Source organism: Caloenas nicobarica, chromosome 16 (genome assembly GCF_036013445.1).
Source record: "Caloenas nicobarica isolate bCalNic1 chromosome 16, bCalNic1.hap1, whole genome shotgun sequence".
In the NCBI taxonomy this organism is placed as follows: domain Eukaryota; kingdom Metazoa; phylum Chordata; class Aves; order Columbiformes; family Columbidae; genus Caloenas; species Caloenas nicobarica.
The window spans coordinates 4,384,490-4,403,342 of record NC_088260.1 but is presented as its reverse complement, the minus strand read 5'-3'; the positions used below and the strand labels follow the sequence as shown (position 1 = coordinate 4,403,342).

The 18,853-nt window shown below is 43.5% G+C and overlaps 3 protein-coding genes across 4 annotated transcripts; 1 reads left to right on the top strand and 2 right to left on the bottom strand.

Annotated features, from left to right (window-relative positions):
• Positions 1-493: 493 nt before the first annotated feature.
• ARPC3 (actin related protein 2/3 complex subunit 3) lies at positions 494-5,592 on the bottom strand. Its single transcript, XM_065646726.1, has 7 exons — positions 5,368-5,592; positions 4,132-4,231; positions 2,984-3,060; positions 2,646-2,714; positions 2,245-2,371; positions 1,839-1,933; positions 494-1,021 (listed from the first exon to the last, which is right to left on the bottom strand). Exons 1-7 carry the CDS (start codon positions 5,575-5,577, stop codon positions 959-961), a joined length of 741 nt encoding a protein of 246 aa, XP_065502798.1. The 5' UTR covers positions 5,578-5,592; the 3' UTR covers positions 494-958.
• A 1,244-nt stretch (positions 5,593-6,836) lies between these two features.
• Positions 6,837-11,152, bottom strand: GPN3 (GPN-loop GTPase 3). 2 transcript variants are annotated; one of them, XM_065646335.1, is made up of 8 exons: positions 11,076-11,152; positions 10,855-10,963; positions 10,610-10,777; positions 9,548-9,672; positions 8,794-8,909; positions 8,346-8,442; positions 7,826-7,954; positions 6,837-7,065 (listed from the first exon to the last, which is right to left on the bottom strand). In XM_065646335.1, the coding sequence occupies exons 2-8, from the start codon at positions 10,943-10,945 to the stop codon at positions 7,003-7,005; spliced, it is 789 nt and encodes a 262-aa protein (XP_065502407.1). In that variant the 5' UTR covers positions 10,946-10,963; positions 11,076-11,152; the 3' UTR covers positions 6,837-7,002. The 2 variants fall into 2 exon arrangements, with proteins under 2 accessions (XP_065502407.1, XP_065502406.1); XM_065646334.1 differs by having other exon boundaries at positions 11,036-11,151.
• Positions 11,153-11,280: 128 nt separating this feature from the next.
• Positions 11,281-18,607, top strand: DENR (density regulated re-initiation and release factor). Its single transcript, XM_065646541.1, has 8 exons — positions 11,281-11,514; positions 12,380-12,494; positions 13,482-13,501; positions 13,794-13,878; positions 14,532-14,621; positions 16,716-16,832; positions 17,438-17,577; positions 18,329-18,607. Exons 2-8 carry the CDS (start codon positions 12,389-12,391, stop codon positions 18,371-18,373), a joined length of 603 nt encoding a protein of 200 aa, XP_065502613.1. The 5' UTR covers positions 11,281-11,514; positions 12,380-12,388; the 3' UTR covers positions 18,374-18,607.
• The last annotated feature ends 246 nt before the right edge of the window (positions 18,608-18,853 follow it).

Here is an 18,853-nt window from a genome sequence, read left to right as displayed (position 1 = left end):
TCACTGGTGGTTGGAGAGGAATCCACCTCTCGACAGACTGACACACCATCACCAGCACTGGGCTTCAAACAAAAAGCGCGTTGGTGCTGGACGGTGACAACAAAACAAGGATTGCTACAAAGAGAGAACTCGGAATAAACCGAATTTTGACTGCGGTTCTTCAAGAAGCCATCAGACTGGTCAAAACGGTCCCAGTTTTTGCTGGTGTGGTGTGATGGTTGTGCCGGAGTCAATCTAAGCCGTACGTTACCCGCCGTGTCACCCTCCGGAGGCATTTCAGTGCGATGGGGCGCTGCTCTGCCAAGGCAGGCTGGCTAAATAACCAGGTATGTTGCTGCAAACTATAGCCACTATGTAAATCACCCATTTTCGGTGCGAATGATTCGCTTCCTACTGATAAGCATTACACAATAATGATGGTCTTGTCACAAAAACAACCCCAAAACTCTCATTTCTTTGAAGGCTGTCCATAAGACATAAAGCAGTTACCACATTAATTACAAGCTAAGTTTATTGAAAACAAGGTAAAAATCACAGCACTTGACAACACAGCGTGACGGGTCCGTTTTCCATGGACACCCAAAACTGAGACTCCAGCCAGTAGAGCAATTAGGCAGCTCCCTCTGCCGCACAGGCACGGCTGTTTCTTCTCTTTAAATACAAGCCCTGTTTTAAACACTAGCTGTAGCCACCAATAATAAAGCAGCTTGCATCTGAAACAGCATGTTAGAAATCACTTATTAAGCACCAGCTTAATAATATTTGCTTACACTACTCAAATTATTTTTTGCCCTCCCTCCCTTTACCTCTCATGGACTGGTTTGTATGGTTTGTTTGGGTTTTTTTTTCTTCCTAAGCACTTAATTCTTCATTGGTACAAAATGTATCCAAAACAAAGGCAAGAACACTTTATACACCTTGCTGTGGAAATGTTTAATGTTGTTGCTGCTTTGCCTCTTCACTGGCCAGGACCTGACAGACTCTTGTTCATGAACTGTCTCTTCACAAAGCAGATCCACCACTGCACAAGGAAGTATAAAATCAGAAATCATGCAAAGACGGTTTCCATGAGATAAACAAAGTAGTGACCTCAAAGTATTCAACCTCTGACAAATAAATGTTAAGGCTCTGGTTTTGCATGTAATGTTTTCCACACTGGTTTCTACTGGAATTTAGAACAAGAGGACAGGAATGGACCCAATGAATTTATAATATAGGACTCTGAATTAAAGTGCGACATTCTACTTTCTATTATTTCAATTTTTTTTTTTACTATTTATTCCAATATAACTCTAAACAAGGGATGGATCTGAAAGCTATGACTTTGAAAATAAATTAGCCTAAATAATTACAATATTAAATGCAGTCACATTTGCACATGAAACATCTTAACACTCAGGAGGTGATTCATGCATTGGTTAGCTATTTTTTTTAATCTGGATATGACACAGAATGGTCTACTTCAAAGAAACTATCAAATCAGAACCACCCGAGAAGATAAACAGCATCGCTCGTGCCTTTGGATTTCCATTTGAAACCCTGGCCAACAGCAGACATGCTACACTTTGAAGAGTTGAACCAGACACCACTTATTACTGCCCTGCTTTTTAGAGTAACCCAAATTGGCATTGGCTGCCTTACCGCATTACAGATTAAATTTATTGATAACTTGCAGCCTGCTCTTCCCTCGCCTTGTACAACCAGAGAAACTTGTGCCAAAGTTACCCACACCTGATCCCTCACCCCATCATCTCACTTCTCCCCACACATTTCTGAAAAAAAAAAAAAACCACACCAAGCCTCTCATTAAATCCATGATGATGACTCTGAACTCTTACCTTACTAGGCTTGTCGCTTTGCGGATCAAATACTTTTTCACAAAGGCGAAGACCAGTTTCTTGCCGCAGCTGCTGCAGATAGGCCCTCATCACCTCTGAAACACAGCACAGGAAAGAATGCAGTAAACTGAGGCAGTGCCAAGCCAAGCTGAATTTCGCAGGGAAGTGTTCATGTGATTTTGTTGATGCAAAAGGCAGATTCAGACTCCTGTTAATTCATTCCGTTGGATCTAAGGATCCAGGGGAGTCAGTGGGCCCCTGAGGTCAGAAAATCCAGCTTCTGCTGGAAGACAGAACTGCAGATTTAAGAGATTCTGTTTTACAGGTAATTTTTCTAGCTGCAGTCACAAAAATGCAGCTAGTATGAAGCCAAGGAAGCCTTCAGAGGTCCCAGATTAGCCCTTACCTTCCTCCTGCTTGTTGCCAGGTTTGGCGTAAATGGCATTAAGCGGGAAGCCGGGCTCCCCGGGGATCGGGAAGTTGGTGATTCCCAGAGTGTACATTTCCTTCTCTCCTTGGCCTTTGGAGTTACACTGGAAGAACCAGGCAAACAGTGGATTAACAGTTATAAACAAAAACTGGCGGAGCATTAGACCCAAATATTTTACCAATCTGTAACACATAAGAACTCATCACAACTTCTCTTTGGAGATCCACAGCTTCAGATATCTGTGGCTCTGACAACTGGGACTGGGGTGAACAGGATTATTTATGCCACTGGAAGGAGAATATCGGCAAACCCTTTCCTGAGTACAATTCCCAGAACAGACTCCGTTTCCCTCCTGCATAGAAATTCACTTTTCTTACCTTTTGCAGCTTTTTCAGGCACTCAGAAATGTAGAGGGTTATGTAGATCAGCGTTCTGTCGGCCTCGTTCTGCAAAACGAGCAAGTGGAGAGCCCAGCCACTCTTAGACTAAGGGAGACTTTATGGAACTGATACAAGTTTGAAACAGGAATGAGTTCAAGCCATGTTGGCCTACAGTTCCCTCATGAGAAAGAGATTTGCAATTCATTACATTTACCAAACTCTAAAAGAAGGAGAAGTTTTGTTACCTAGTAGAATTATTTAATTGAAAATAAATTTATATTCACAGTACCAACCCTCCAAACAACTACTATATGCACAGTATCTCAAAAAATTACCTTAATTTCATAATTTTTGAAGAAAACATTAGCTTTGAAGTAGTAGATGGCTTCATCTATAATATCTGTGTCCTTAGCTAACAAAAGAGAAATACAGAGTTAGAGTGCACCATTATACTACATTATACTATATACATAACTTTTACTCACTGAAATACATAAATAAGGATGATTGCAAAGGCAAAACCTTGGTATTTGCAAAAAACAGAAGACAGCACTATGTAACAGAAAACAGTTGTTGCTGTGTGTAACACTGGTGAGCTCAGACCGTAATATTTAAGCTTCCTACTCTTAGCAGGAACTTTAACTCCCTTCTTCTCCTCCCCCCGTGATTTCTGACTTCACAAACAGCAGCAATTCAGCAGTTCCCCATCAGGTGAGTAACTCAGCAGAGTTTTACAGCATAAAAGTCTTCTCAGGACACAAAAACATTTTTGGAGAAAGCATAACAACATGATCACACAAATTTCATTGTCCTCTTCAAAAAAGGGAGGGTGAGCAGAATACATAGCGCCAAGCTTACTTGTGACCTTCACCTGCTTTTGCCACCAGCTGAGACTACTTAAATCCAGAAAAATTTCCTTTATGTTTCTCAAACTGAACAGCCACACTACTGGGGGATATCATGCCTGGGAAGTGCTACTTCACGTACCAAAGGGGGAATCTGTACCAGGCTGCCTGTGGGCTCTGTTGAGATGCCCATAACTTCATTAGAAGAACTGGTAAACGCTGTTTTCTAATTTCTGAAGCCCCCTGCCCTAAAGCTCTGACTAACGTACTGCTCATCCTCCAGCTGCAGACCGAAGCCTGAGTTCTCTGTAGCTAAACCTCCACTTCCTCTGAGAGCAGAGGGTTCACACCGCCACGTCCTCCCCAGAACAGTCAGACAGGATGAACCACGAGCACAGTAACCATAGGCTTTAAATACTGAAACAACTGATTTGAGCATGGCATGTATTTATCTGTGCATAATTATTTTCTAGGATTTGCACAGCTTCAGTATTTGAAACCTTTTTTGCTCCTCTATAAATTGCAAAGCGCTGCATTTCCAACCCTCTCGTCGCTCTTGCTAGGGCTGGTTTGGAGAGAACTGCCAGATAACAACAAGCAATATGCAGGCAGGTTTTCAGAGATTCTTACAAACTTACTTTCCCGAGGTGCTGGGCCTTTGAACTGGCTCCTGATGGGTAACAGCGCCATGTTCCCAATTAGCTTGGTGTCGGAGTCCATTAAAGTTGAGTGGTAAGCCTACAGATGGGGGGAAGGCTGGTCATTAATGCTACTGAAAATAGACATTTCCACATCCGATCGCACCTCCCCCATGTCTTCATCAAACAGGAGTCAGGCTCTGGTTCGTTAGTGATGTTTCCAGCAATTTTTCCTTGCACAGACAATTGCTGTTTTCTAATTAGTTTTCTAATTAGGCCCAGATCTCAGGGTCATTCTGGTGAAGGCTGGGAAGGCATCATCACTGGTACCATTTAGGTTGCGGTGCTGGGAGAGAGGGTAGAACTGGTGCAGCTGGTCTGCGGGTGCTGCTGCATCCCTGGGCTGCCCAACCCCATCCTGCCCTCCTGCCTAAGCCAGGGTATTGCAGGGTTCACCAGTCATTAAAAAAATATTATATTTTATTTCCATGTCTAGCTAATATTACATAATAATAAATAAAGCCAGGCTTAACACATACCCACACACTCAAAAAAAGACTTTTCTGTGCAGTATAAAACTGGTCAAAGTGGAAAACAACAACAACCAAAAAAAAAAGGCAAACAAACCAAACATTTCTGCATATGGCAGGTTTTTCCTGATAAACTAATTTCTAACAACTGATGAGTTTAGTTTTAGGCACTTCTGTGCCAGGCCCCTGGGCAGCCTTCGCCTCCTCACAGCCGCGGTTTTGCAGGGGATGCAGGTGGGGGGGAATTAAGCACCCCCAGGCAGAAAAGCAGCTTATTTCCAGCAGAGGAAGGTGATGTGACCAAAACTAGAGCACAGCCCGGCTCATATCCCCCCAAACCAGAGCACAGCCCAGCTCTCCCTCCCCTCTCCTTCGCTGGAGCTGCCGCCCCCCCCGGACTGCGGAAGGATCCCAGGAGGAGGAAGAAGAAGAAGAGGAGGAGGAGGAGGAGGAAGAAGAGGAGGAGGAAGAAGAGGAGGAGGAGGGCACTGGCCTCGCAGCAGCCTCCTTAAACACCAATTCCCTTCTCTCAGCCGGGCTCCCCGCAGCTCCAGACCCTTTCCTCCCCCCGGCCAGACCCCGGCAGCAGCCGAGCCCCTTCGCCCGGCCCGGGGTCGCCCCCGCCCGCTCCGGTCTGTTCCCCCAGCCCTCCCTCCTCCCCTCCCGCCCGCGGGCTCCGGCCCAGCGCCGGGCGCGGAGCCCTCACCGGCATGGCGAAGGGCAGGAGGCGGCTCGGCGGGGCCGGGCGGGGAGCGCAGAGCGGCCGGCAGCGGAGCTTCCTCGTCCGCCCGGGCTGCAGGAAATGAGGCAGCAGAGGCGGTGCCAGGAGGCCGCGCACCGCCCCGGGAAGGTGCGGGGAAACCACGCTCAGATTGGGGCACGGTCGCTTCGTTCCCCGTCGTGGGGCTCCCCCCATTCCTCTGCTTCTGCTGTGGCCGGCACTGCGAATAACCCTCCTCGGTGTCCCCCTGCCACGCTTCTCTTCCCCAGCCACGCTGACATCCCGCGTTTGCGCCGGCAGAGCTGAGCTCCTGCCCAAGGCTCAGCGCTTGGCAAGAGTGCGGGTTGGGGGCGCTTTGCTCACTGTCGGTTTTCTCTGCTGTGTGTTCACACTCCTGGGCATCACTTGCTCTGACCCAACTTGCAAAGCACAGCTGGCACTTGGTGTTAGGAAACACTGAACAGGTCCAAACGTTACATGTAGAGTGAAGCAATATTTTAAGGTCCACACCGTTGCTACTATCAGGCCATAACCTTTCCTGTGACCCAGCATTCTGAATTTGTCCCCTACTACATGACTCACACCTTGAGTAAAGGAGGAGAAATGAGGACATTTGGAAGGTGAGTCAAAGTAATCAAACTGCAGGGCTGGGGTTTGTCCTTTTCATATGCCAAAAGCGTAACTTGTCCCAAGGATGTGCCAGTCCAGGCATCAGTTAAGCCACCAGAATTTTTCCGACATTTGCGTGGTTTAATTCAGCTGATCAGGTCCCGCCATGATGTAATTAGCCTGAAAAATTCCCAAAACCTTTGCTATATGTACTTAATTACTTAGGTGAATATGTTCTTTGGTGATACACTAAAGTTTTGCCTCTCTGAAAGCATGAGATAACACGTCTATAGTAGGAGTACAAGTTCCTTATTCAGGGGAAAAAAAGGAATTTACCTATTTGTTGCTGAATTCTTCGTTAACCAATACAGTTTCTGAAGTGATTGCACAAGACCATCACCAAGTTCTATTTAAGCTGATTTTCTTTCTGTTAAGTGTTGTGCTGTGCTTAAGACATTATCGATGTATAAACAACTTAAAGTCCTGTGCAAGTTGTACAAAAATCAGCCTTAAAGCAGCTTAAAATCTTGGGCTCTTCCTGAGTCTCAAACACATGTTCTTCAAGAGGGAGAGAGACCACGCACTGACCAGACTTCATGCTTTGCCTAATTCAGCTTCAGTTCATGAAGTACAATTTTCACCCTTTAGAACAATTATTTCTCTCATGTAATAATGGAACTAACTGCTCAGTACTGGAGATAAATGTGTGTTACTTCTATTTGGCTTTGCCTCTTTTGCAAGTTATTAGATCTTTTTCAAGCATTCCTGTGCATAAATGAGATAGATCTGTAGGTGGGGAACTTTTATATGTACCAATGCTAGCCTATGTATTTATAACACACACATAAGAATAAAAATTGTTTATTAAAATAGTTATGAGGTTATATAGCCCACTCTTCATTATAAATATTTGTTATCTTACAGATAAAACATCAAGTATGTTTGTGTAGGGGTGGATTTTTTTCGTTTTTAACACAAGGTATTTTCATCCCATTGTTGAACATCCATTTTTTATTCATCTACATGATCTTGAAAGTATTCATCCACAAGAGCAGATTTGTCTTCTTCACATTCCTGCCAAAAACAAAACAAGAAAGATAAAACCTAGCTATTCCCTAGAGGCTGTTGTACATTGTCTGTTCTGTGAGGTTTTATTTCAGAACCCATAATGGGAACAATGTCTAATATGGTTCCATAAAATATGGCAAAACTTTCTGAAAAGCAACGTGTTTCTAGAGCTACTGAAATTATATAGGTCAAACCCTAGATCCAGGTATTCTGCATACTTGAAGAGTACAAAATGGAATAAAAAAACTGAGTAAAAGCACTGGACTTGTTCCTCGGGATTTATGAGCTGAATAAGAGAACTAGACAGACCTTGGGACAGATTTTAACACAGCAGTTTTCTATCCCGTATTTTACACAACAGAATTTATTCCTGATCTGTATCTCATATACAACAAGTGGCTTCAACACAGGAATTATCAGGGGAGTCTGAACACTTATGTAGGAAGAAATCTTAGTGATATTAACGGTGCTTTGAAGTTTAAAATTCCATTGGTTTGAAAACCAAAGCATTACTTTTAAACACAACCATTTGATCAGTCTGCATATACAAGACTAATATAATTCAATATAAAGAATTCTTTAATATAAAGGATTTCACTGTTGTAATTGTAAATGAATTCGATATAAGCATTGTCACTATGACTAAATATGGCTTATTTTGAGCCGTACTAAGACAATTTATTAGAAAGGCAAAGAACACATTTACATTACAACTTATATTATGGATCTTTTTTAATTTTTCATCTTATCATCAGAAGTACCTCACCTTTGGTTCTTTAAATTCAAGATCTTCTCCATACTGAATGGTAAAGTCTATGTGCTGCAGAACTATGTTTATACTTTCCTCATCAGAGCGATCAAAAGGTAGAAATCGAACCATACCATAGTCATCAATCTGGAGAAAGGATTTGAAAGATATTAGTAAGAAAATGCAGTAAGTTAGTTCTCAAAGACAACATTTTCCAAAATTGCTAATAGAACAGGATTCATGGAAAATATATTGGCTACAATTCCAATGTTACTATCAAGAATCTTATGCTAATCTGAAAAAAATCAAAAGCTGAATTAAAATAAGCAAAATTAAAATGCTCAAGTGCCTAAGAATCTTTTGGATCCTGGCTTTGCTAATAAGTCGGGTAGGTAAATACATAGTTTTGGGGCAAGGCGGGGAGAATTACTATAGCACATACAGTATCTCTAACAACAATGAAGTCAGGAACCATACAGGATCGTTTATAAATACAGGACTGAATATAAGGGTACCAGTTAAAAAGCAATATACCTACCAATCCACATATGGATTTAGTCAGTTTCTTAAACATTTTGCTTTTCAATATATTTGTAGAATCTTCAATCATAGAATACATATCTGGATCTAAGTACCTGGGAGAAACAAAGTTATCATTAATATCAAAAGAATCCTTGGCCACAGAGCAAATGAGTCAGTGTGTTTTTATATAGCTACCAAAACGGTCCAGCATAATGGTAATTAGCATAATGATAATTATTTACAGAAAAATGCAGGAATATGTACAACCATGGAGTTAGCCTTTTGATTCTGACTAAATTGTAAGCATCCTATCCAGACATTTAAGGACTATGCTTGATATAGAACAAATGCATCTTCTCCCATTCAAACCCAGTATATTTTAATTGTGGGAAACAGATTGAATTTTGACTGAAGTTTACCTCAAGATATTACGCTACAGAGTAAGTAATTTTTTTGGAGCTTACTTTTCTATTTCCTTCTTGGCTTTCTTGCTCAGCAAATCCATTTTGGTCATGATGTTAATCTGCGGAATCTCTAAAGATATCATTGCACTCAGAGCTGCCAGAATTCCAGAGATAAACTTCAGGAAAATTTAAAAAAATGATGTAGTTAAGTACAGAAATCACAATACAAACATGCAGCACACTCTACCACAGACCAAATCTAGCAAATATGCGAAACGTGGACACGAGGCCGAGTGGGGAGCCCTTATCTCTGTTGGAAAAGGGAGGTGTGGAGCTTCCCATGTGCCCTCTTATTTCTAGAGCCTCAAATCTGGACCTGCCACCGAAAAGGCCATTACAAAACTCAAAGCCCATCTCAGGATTCTGACAGCTAGACAGGGAAGGTGGCCGGGTCTCTCCAGATATGAGAAACCTCTCATGGAATCACAGAATTTAGGTCAGAAGGGACTTTTAGAGGTTATCGGGTTCGTACAACTGCTCGGATCAGGTTGCCTAGGGGTTTTGCCCAGTCGAGTTTTGAATAACTCCACGGACGTACACTACGTGATCTCTGTGCCCCTGTTCCGGTCTGACCGCTGTCACCGTGCAGCTTTTCTTCACACCCAACTGGAATTTTCTTTGCTGCAAGCCGCGTCTGTGGCAGCTGAAAGCAGCAATCGGATCTCCCCCGGCTAAACAAACCCAGCTCCCTACATCACTCAGATTTCTTGCCCTTTATCAATATGAACTTTTACAACAGATTTCAAATGGGTACCTTAAAAGATTCCACCATAAACTGAGAATCCACAAGAAAAACACCACAGACGCGGAATTCCCACTGCTGAAGCTGCTCCACCAGCTGCTTCATCACGGGCAGATGCGTGTAGAGTTCGATCTGACCTGGGGCAGACGCAGGATATTAGTGTGCAAAAATGTGATGCTAACGGGAACAGCTCATGGATATCAGTTATATAAATAGAGGCATTGCACTTAATATGGATAAAAGCTGATGAAGAAAGCATCTTTCTTTTCCGACAACTCTGACTGCGTTTGGATGAACTTACACTGGAGAAGTGGAAAAGAAAGGGGCTTTTTCCTCTGTTGATCTCCAATTAGCGTTAGTTTGCAGTTGCCACAGCGTTCCTGCAGCGTATTGTAAGGAGCCATTGAAGGAGGAATGTTGTTTTTACAAAACTGGGGACCTGGTGCCTGACCCCAGCCGGGGGGGAAGGATTGAGAGACATCAGACTATGAATCCTTCATGTAATACAAAGTCTCTTTGAACTAATCCCGGAATGCAAACCGATTACTGTATTGAAAAAATTAAGCTAAGGGGAAGGGTAACCAAAGAGCCAGGAATCCGTATTTTAAATAAATCAATAAGGGGAGGGGATTGTTAGAATTAGATGAATGAGACAGGTAAATTGAGGCAAGCGTCGGGTAGTCTGTAAACCCTGCCAATGGGAAACAGGAGGGAATTTGCAGCCTGGATTTAGGGGGGATATAAGCAGGGGCTTTTTGCCCTATTCTGTGCGCCTACCTTTAGGTACAACACCCCGTCTTGCAAAATCGTTAATAAAATATGCTTTGCTGAGAGATCCTGCCTGGGCCTATTATATTGGCAAGATGATTGTTTCCTACAGTATGATGCAATTAGGAGTCAGTGCTGTCACCCAGGTTATCCTGGGCCCACGTTCGCTTCTTAAACACCTGAAATTAACCCTGGCAACTGTTAGTGATGCAGAAAACAGCGTGCATGGCTACGAACAACAAAAAAAAATACTGCAAATTCGTACTGCATGTGAAGAACGATACAAAAACATTGAGGTTTGTTTACCTGGGCAATCAAACAATATATAGTCATCCTCCACATGCCCAAGGCTTTCCTCCAGCCAGTTAAAGTTATTGGCAAAATATTCCATGCAAAACACCAACCCGCCGTTGGGCCCGAACCTCAAGGATTCATCTTCCATGACGTCATCCACCTCGATCAACTCCCGGATGTCTGGAACGACACACACGGCCGGCGGGTTGAGCTCGGGGGCCGCCGGGGCTGCCGCGGGGTCCCGGTTCGCCGCTCACCTGCCATCACGGGGTAGCTGAACAGCTCGGCCGCCGGGTCCAGGTTCACCACCTGCACGGCGCGGCCCAGCGCCTCGCAGTGCTGCACCATGGTGGCGCAGTACGTGCTCTGCAAGGCACCAACAAGCCGTCAGCGGCCGCCCGCGGCGCCGCCGCCTTTCCCCAGCCCGCCCCGCCTCACCTTCCCGCTGCCCGCCGGGCCCATCACCAGCTGCGCGTACCGGGGCATGGCGGCGGGCGGCCGCGCAACGGCAAAGCGGAGGCGACTGGCCGCTCCGCCGCCCCGTAGCTCCCCTGGTCACGTGCCGCGGGCAGCCTATAGCGCGCGTCCCCCTCCCCGCCTCAGTACGGGGCGCCGGCGGGTTCAAACCGCGGCGCGGCCACGCCCCTCCCCGTCACGCCGCGCGGGGCTCTCGCGAGAGGGCGCGCGCACGTGCCGCGGTGTGCGGAGCCGCCGGAGGAGGGAGCGGGAGGAGCCGCCGCGGCCTGAGGGGCCTCCCCGGTAACCCCGCGCCGCTGCCGCCCCGGCCCTCTCTGCGGGAGCCGCGCGGCGGGCGGGCGGCCTTCCCCAGCTCCGACACCCCCCCCTCTCCCCCGGTACCGCGGCTCTGCCTCCCCTCGCAGTGATCCCCGTCTCGTACCTCAGCATCCCCCCGTCAGGTACCGGGCGCCCTCCTTTCCCTCAGCTCTGCCCCCCGTGTCTGCGCTCCCCATCCCGTCCGCTGCCCGAGCACCTTCCCCCGACCCGCCCTCGGTTCTCCCCGCGGCTCCCAGCACCTCCCTCCCCCGTTCCCATCTCCGCGGCTCCTCCAGCGCCCTTCCCCTCACCGGACCCTCTGCGGCCCTTCCCTGCGGTCCCCCCGCCCCGAACCCCCCACCCTTCATTACCCTCAGCGCCCCGAGTTCCACACCCCCTGCTCCCCTCATCCCGGGGAACTCGTGCATTGCAAAGCCCTTCCCTGGCGACTCCTGTTTTCTGAGCCCCTTACCTGGAAATGTGTGCGTGTAAACCATGATTTAGTGTTAGCGGGTTGAGTTTGGTTTGTTTGTTTTGTGGTGGTTGGGGTTTTTCTTGCCAGTGTCCCAGGATCAGATTGTAACTCTTTAGACACTAATTTAAATGACCCCTTTTCTTTGCCGGTACACTGGCAGTGCCTCCCTGTACCCCCCCAGTGCACCTTCTATTCATATACCATTTATTGAACATACTTCACGTTTTGAGTAACCCAGTATGTTCTATAATTCCATGTGGTATTCTCGCAGACCTTTCTTCATTTTACACTGCATTTTGTGGCACTTTGGGTTTTCCCCTTATGTGCTAAAATTCCATGCTGTTTGGTATCTTTTGCAGCCATTTTCCAATATTTGTTTCAGTATTTATTGACTCCTGGTTTTCCTTCTCTGATCTCTCCTGTGCTTCTTACAATTGTACCTATTTTCTCTGAGATTCTTGTTGAGTTGGGAAAGACGTGAATAATTTCAACCCAGAACTTAGGTCCTAATTCTTTCGTTCTGTGACCTGCAGGCTTGTGACATGGCCACAGATATCGCTGAGCCTGTGGTCCCTGACTGCAGAGGAGACGTGAGGAGCGGTGCCAGGTCAGATGCTGACTATCCTCTTCGGGTTCTCTACTGCGGAGGCAAGTGCTGAAGGGGAAGTTGTCCACGATTTATACACCGTGCTGTTTGTGAGGGCAGCCCAGCAGAATGGGAGAATCGGAGATTTTCCTTTGGTCGGCTTTTATTGAGGAGCTAGACCACGGTCAGCTTGACCCTTCTGATCGCCTTTCTGAAATGGCTGGTGTCATATGTTTTTATCTGAAGCGTTTCTGTTGAAATGTAGGGGTCTTCCCTCTGAGAGAAAGAGGTACTAACAGCTTTCTGTGTGTAAAAGTTACTTTGGTGGGAGTAGTGCTCAGATTGTGAACTGCTGAGCAGAAAGCCGGTAAAGCCTTTAGCACAGACAAGGCCTCTGAGCATTAGTATGACAAGAAAAAATGAAGTTAGAATTAATGTAAGTGACTGTTGCACCATGTTTAGAATTATCACGTTTGTAGTTATGTGGATTAAATTTAAAGGGCGGTAAATAATCTTGACAGGTATGTTTTTAGATAGGTATGTTATTTTACTTTGGACTTGAATACAGCTGCAGGGGATTAGGAAAGAATCTCTGTTCTGCAGGAAGGTCTGCATGATTGGTTTGTGTTTGTTCTGGAGCTGAGTCCCTCTTCTGGGTATTGGCAGCTCGTGGAAAAAGAAAAGCTGACCAAATAACGTGAAAATTTGTTTGGTGCATCTTTTGTCTCTGGTAGAACTGAAGGGGTTTTTTTAACTTTTCCCAAAGCTGTAGGGATCTCCTTCCCTTCCTTCATTGACTGGCTGTTCCTGCTGTGGTAGTTTTATCCTAACTCAGAGCACGTGAGCCAGTGACGAATGAGAGAAAAATTAAAATGTGCAGTGGGATCAATAAAGTAATCTTTTTGAGGCAATGTGTGGTTCTAACCAGAAGTTATGATGTAAGAAGTCATCCCTAACTTTAAATACCACTTTGAATTTAATGCTAAGGCTGTAAGTGGATAACTTATTTTTGTAATCTATTATTTTTTTCCCCCCCTCTCTTTCTCTAGTCTGTTCATTGCCAACAGAGGTGAGTTCATTTTTTTTGTTGTTGTTGTCTGAGTTTCTTCTTTCTGTCCTGTGATTCCTGACTATGATGATTCTTTCTTACCTTTTCTGGCTTTTCTTAATTGTGGCAGTTCTGTGCTTCAGCCACTGTCATCTTTAGGATGACAGGAGGTTTCTTATGCGCTAGTGTAGTATTGGTGTTCAGTCACCTTAGGGAGAAATGGCTGAGCTGAATTGCAAATTTATTTTGGTGTCTTCGTGATGTATTTTGTAGTTACTCTGCTAACAACATTCATCTGCCCTTTCTTCTCTAGTACTGCGAATACATGCCTGATGTGACTAAATGCAGACAGTGGTTAGAAAAGAATTTTCCAGATGAGTTTGCAAAACTTACAGTAGGTAAGAATATTTTCTATTTTCTGATATGTGCCCTTAGACATATTCAGAAATCTTTGACCTTGTCCATTTCTGATCTCTTCCGTTTTCCTGCTGTATCAAGTGTGAAAGATAATCATTTTCTTAGGAGTCTACCATGGTTTTGGATGCTGTGAAAATATGTTTGATAATGTCAGAAAACACTGAATAAACAATGTGTACTTTCAGTAATAATGTTTGAGCTTTCTTAAGGCTCCAGCTACAACCAGTCACCCATGCACTTGTTTCCCAAAAAAGTTTATTGGATTTTCTGTCTGTCCAGTCTGCTGTGGATGGCTGGAGGAAAGGTCATTAATAATAAGGAATGTGTTGATTTGCATTTGGAATTTCAGTGTTAACACTACTATGAATTTCTGTCTCTGTGGAAATTATGTGAAGAGACTGTATTGAAATTATAACTATATCTTTTGAGCTTTTCTGGAGTCTAATTTGGGCAAGTACTATAACGAAGATGTAACAAATCAGTCAAGGGGCTGGTGCAATTAAGCAAAAAGTGTATGGATTTTGCAAAATATCAGTAGTAGTAGTTCCTTACTTTCTGTTCCTGTAAGGGTGCGGTTGTCTGACCACTGGTTTTGTTCTTTTTCTTCTCCCTATTATTTTCTGATGTATTTAAGAAAACTCACCTAAACAGGAAGCTGGGACTGGAGAAGGCCAAGGAACTGCGGGAGGAGGAGAAGAAGAAGAGAAGAAGAAGCAAAAGAGAGGCAAGGTCTAAATAGTTGGCTGCGGTACTGATTTCTGAGCGGTTTGGGGCATCCCTTTCTCACCTGCTGCTGTGGACTGTGGCACGGATTCCTCGCATTTTGGTTGTTAGCTACGCTTTGACCCTGCGCAGAAGATACCAGATATCTTTCTTGCAGAGGTAGCAGAGTTGGTGTGGTGATACGTGCTGCTGGAAGAATCGAGTGGCAGCAGTAGCGAGTGAAAGATGCCCTGGATCGTTTGTCTTGTTGTTCTGTCTTTGCTAGTGCACTTATTTGGGGAGTAATTCTCAGTCTAAAATCAGCTGGCATGCCTCCCGGAGTCCTTGTTTCTGCCCTGTTGAGCAGCAGTTTATAGGTTGCTTGCAGAGTAGAACAAAGACTGCTTTCCTTTATTAATGCCTCCTGACTCTGCTTTTGCCTTTTTTCCTTCCACACCTAACAGGATTTGGTCTTATGCTTTTAAAACTATCACGTATGTCTCCATTAACAGCTGTGTCTCTTCCCAGCAATACTAATGAAAAATGGTTTCAAACCCCAACTTTGGAAGATATAAAATATATGAAACAATTCAAACACACTTTATCTTCTATCATTGGAGTTCTTTCTGCTTAATTAATTAACATACTTTCCTTCATAAATCAGAATGCTGGGGTTGTTAATATGCATTTGCCTGTGGTGTGTCATTTGTGTCTGTAGTGCTTCAGAAATTATGGTTAATAGCCCAGTAAGATTAATATTTTAAGCCACATATCACTGCAGATGTTTTATTTTTGTGTCTTGGTAACCAGTTGTGTTTAACTTGTCAGTTGGCTATTCGTAGTGACAACAGTAATTTGTGTTCTGTAGCTTGGATGCTGTTCCCAGAGACTCTAGGACATTTTCTTTCAACATTAATTTATGATGTGAGGTGGTATGGTTAGCTTTCAGTCTGGTTTCTGCTTCTAAAATAATAGTATTTAAAATATTTAGGGATTTTCTCCTAGAATCTAAAGTTTTATGAAAACGTATGGTATGATGTTAAGTACGATGGTATAAAATTGACTGTAAGAGAGAGGGTGAGGAAAACCAAGCAAAAACTTGCTAAGACACTGAATAAATTTACTGAACAATTTTTAAGACAGAAATTTACTGTCTTAAATTACCGGATACCAATTCATATTAATGTAGAATTGAAAGTGCTGCATGTTAGAAAAAGAAGTCGTCACAAGGGGCTAGTTCACATGTCAGAAATTCTTTAGTTTTTCATGCTGAGAAGGCTCGAGAACATGAAACTTTGGTTACCCTGGAGCAACTTGATGACTGTATACAAAGTTAAGTGAGATCTTAATCTGACATGAAGAATCCTAATGAGTGGAATATATTTTTTTTTTGTATGCTTCACTCAGACTAATAGTGGCCTGATATGTGAAATGTTCCCCCAGGTTGACCTAGAAACAGACAGTAAGAAAGAAGATGTTAAATCACGTGGAAGTTTGGCAGTGAACTACGGTAGCTGGCTTCTGTTGCAGAGCCGTGGTGTTATCTGCGAGCTCTTGTATCGATATATGGCTCATACCAGGGTCGCACGCGGGTACCTAGAACTTAATCTGCTCTTGAACGCAGCAGCCTGAGCAGATGCGTCCTCGTGGCCTCAGTGGGTGGACATGAGTCAGTTGCTTTGCCTTGGATACAAACCCCAAGGATGTTAAACTCATGGAAAAACATTAAAGTAACAGTTTGTTCCTAGGATTACAACCAAAAAACAATTCCTGAAAGACGGGGTTAAATGTAGACCTCAAGCAGTGATTAGTGAAGAGTGGGGAAAACCCCTTTTTTGATAATTGTAGCAGGGTTCTGTTGTGCAAGCTGTACTTGAGTGCACATTTCACATGCATATATTTTTCTTATAATATTGAGCTTTGTGGGACCTTTCTTAAATAATAATTTAAAAAAACGAATGTGAAACAATGTGCAAAATATGTTTTTGTTTACCAGTACTGATGGGAAGATAAGTTTCTTTGTTCATAGGCATGAAATCTGACTTTATATGCTTTTTTCTTTGAGTAAGTGTGACATCATTTAACTAATGATGTAACCTCGCACTTTGTTTTAAAGGTGGAAGGGGTCAGATAAAACAGAAAAAGAAGACTGTACCACAGAAAGTTACAATAGCTAAAATTCCCAGAGCAAAAAAGAAATACGTCACAAGAGTATGTGGCCTTGCAACGTTTGGTGAGTTGGCTTTTGTTATGTGGTTTTCCTTGGTGTTAGATGTGCTTTCCTTTAACCTCACTATATTTCTTCTGATTGTATTACGTTGAGTGATCTGTTTCCATCTGTGTGAGGTGAAAGTCCCAAGGCGCTGTTAGCAGTTCCAAAGCATGCCAAAGGTACACCGACTTCCCTCGGCGATAAATTATTGAAGTCCTTATTTCCATGGCATTTGCAAACTTTGGGACGAGTTTCTGAAAGAAACACACCGAGGCACTTCTGGGGAAAAACTTGTTCAATAACTACAGAAGTTATTCAGAACTGGAGGGGCTTTTTAATCTGTTCTGTGTGTCCTTTTCTGGTGAGTGTGTGTAGCGTGGACCTGCGCAAACAGAGCACGTACGGGACATTCAGCGATTTTTGCCTTGAAGAGTTTGCTAGATTTGTAGAGTCAGTTGCTTTGTGTGTAAACAACAGACTTTTGCCTTCAACTGAAACTGTAGCAAAGCTTTAACTGTAAATTGCCACTAGTTTTTCAACGGTTAACACAAGATTTTGGTTTTAAACTTGAGAAAATACTTTTATGACAGTTGTTGTACTTAAACTGTCCATTTTCTCGTCAACAGAAATTGATCTTAAGGAAGCACAAAGGTTTTTTGCTCAGAAATTTTCCTGTGGTGCCTCAGTAACAGGAGAAGATGAAATCATCATTCAGGGGGATTTTACAGACGACATTATCGATGTAATCCAGGAGAAGTGGCCTGAGGTAATAAACCCTTTTCTTCTGTCAGAACTCTCGTTTTCCACAGCAGCCTGTGACATTCCAATGATTTTTTGAAATGGGGTTTCATCTTTGGCAGCACAGATTGTTGTGCAAAAATAGAAGAGCAGTTGTTGCATTCCCACCTAGGAATGACTAGGTAAAGGAGTGATTAGACTTCAAGTTTAATGTTGCTTCTGTTATCCAAGAAACATTAACTCCCTAAACATGCAGTGTGGTCACTGGATATTACAGGGAGTGAGGCACGTTGGAGTAAGTCCAGCTGTCAAATCTGTGGCTTCTTTGTGGCTCTTTCTTAATGGTGAATGCCTGAGTATTCTAACATTGCCATCCTGGTTTTAAAAATCTCTTAAAACACTGCAAAATAAAAAAATTTAAACAAAAATGAAACAAAAAACAACTGCAAACAGAAACAAAGCCACTTATGCTTCACAAGAGGAGATTAGCTAATTTTGGGTTTGGTTGTGCTGCTGTAATTACAAGCGGTTTCTTTGTTCTGGCATTTCTCATATTGGAATTCTTTCTGAAATAACTCTGTAGCTCGTCCTTATTCGGAGCCCCATGGGCTCGGCTGTGTCCTGCAGGCACATGTCATTCGTGTAGAATTTACAGCAGGGAATCTCGGATGGTGCTGTGTCCTTCTCCCACACTTACATGCGCAGTGGTGAATATTGTGACATGTAAGAAGAAAACTTACTTACTATGCTGTGTTTTGGCCTTTTGTTTTTTTTCCTAGGTGGATGACGATAGCATTGAAGATCTTGGAGAAGTCAAGAAGTGATAGCGAAAGATTACCTTTATTTAATCATATGGTTATAAATGACGTAGCCAAAGTGAGCCTTCTACATCTGTTTGCTCTGCAGTGAAACTGCGGAGAACCCGTATCCTTGGTATTTTCACTGTTCTGTATAGGCTGCTTGGTTTTTTTTGTTGTGATATTTGCCAAAGTTAAATTGGGGTTCTATCATGCTTACGCATGAAGTAGATTTAAATAAAATTACTGTTCCTCACTGAATACAGTTTGTGTTTTCTTTACAGCTACTTTGCTCTAACATTCTTACAGGAAAATAATTTAAGTTCTTAAATGCTTGTTTTTTCGTTTGCTGTCCTTTCTGTTGAACATGTGGCTGATGTACAGAAACTTATCCATCTCATTTACCTGTGTAAAATCTTAGAAATCAGAACAGGACAAACATTCTAAAGGTTTGTTAACAATTATAGGAAAACGCATCTTGAAGTGATCAGGCAGCTGGACTAGATG

Bases quoted from the DNA above. Each gene is read 5' to 3' on its own strand.
- ARPC3 (XM_065646726.1), bottom strand. From the start codon at position 5,577: ATGGGGGGAGCCCCACGACGGGGAACGAAGCGACCGTGCCCCAATCTG. The intron at 2,372-2,645 runs GTAAGAAAAGTG...TGGTTCTTCCAG, and splicing joins GCCTGAAAAAGCTGCAAAAG to TGTAACTCCAAAGGCCAAGG. The intron at 1,934-2,244 runs GTAAGGGCTAAT...GCTGTGTTTCAG, and splicing joins TGGCAACAAGCAGGAGGAAG to AGGTGATGAGGGCCTATCTG.
- GPN3 (XM_065646334.1), bottom strand. From the start codon at position 11,083: ATGCCCCGGTACGCGCAGCTGGTGATGGGCCCGGCGGGCAGCGGGAAG. The intron at 10,964-11,035 runs GTGAGGCGGGGC...GGTGCCTTGCAG, and splicing joins GCCCGGCGGGCAGCGGGAAG to AGCACGTACTGCGCCACCAT. The intron at 8,443-8,793 runs GTAAGCTCCAAA...TGTTTCTCCCAG, and splicing joins GCCAAGAAGGAAATAGAAAA to GTACTTAGATCCAGATATGT.
- DENR (XM_065646541.1), top strand. From the start codon at position 12,389: ATGGCCACAGATATCGCTGAGCCTGTGGTCCCTGACTGCAGAGGAGAC. The intron at 13,502-13,793 runs GTGAGTTCATTT...TTTCTTCTCTAG, and splicing joins TCTGTTCATTGCCAACAGAG to TACTGCGAATACATGCCTGA. The intron at 17,578-18,328 runs GTAATAAACCCT...TTTTTTTCCTAG, and splicing joins TCCAGGAGAAGTGGCCTGAG to GTGGATGACGATAGCATTGA.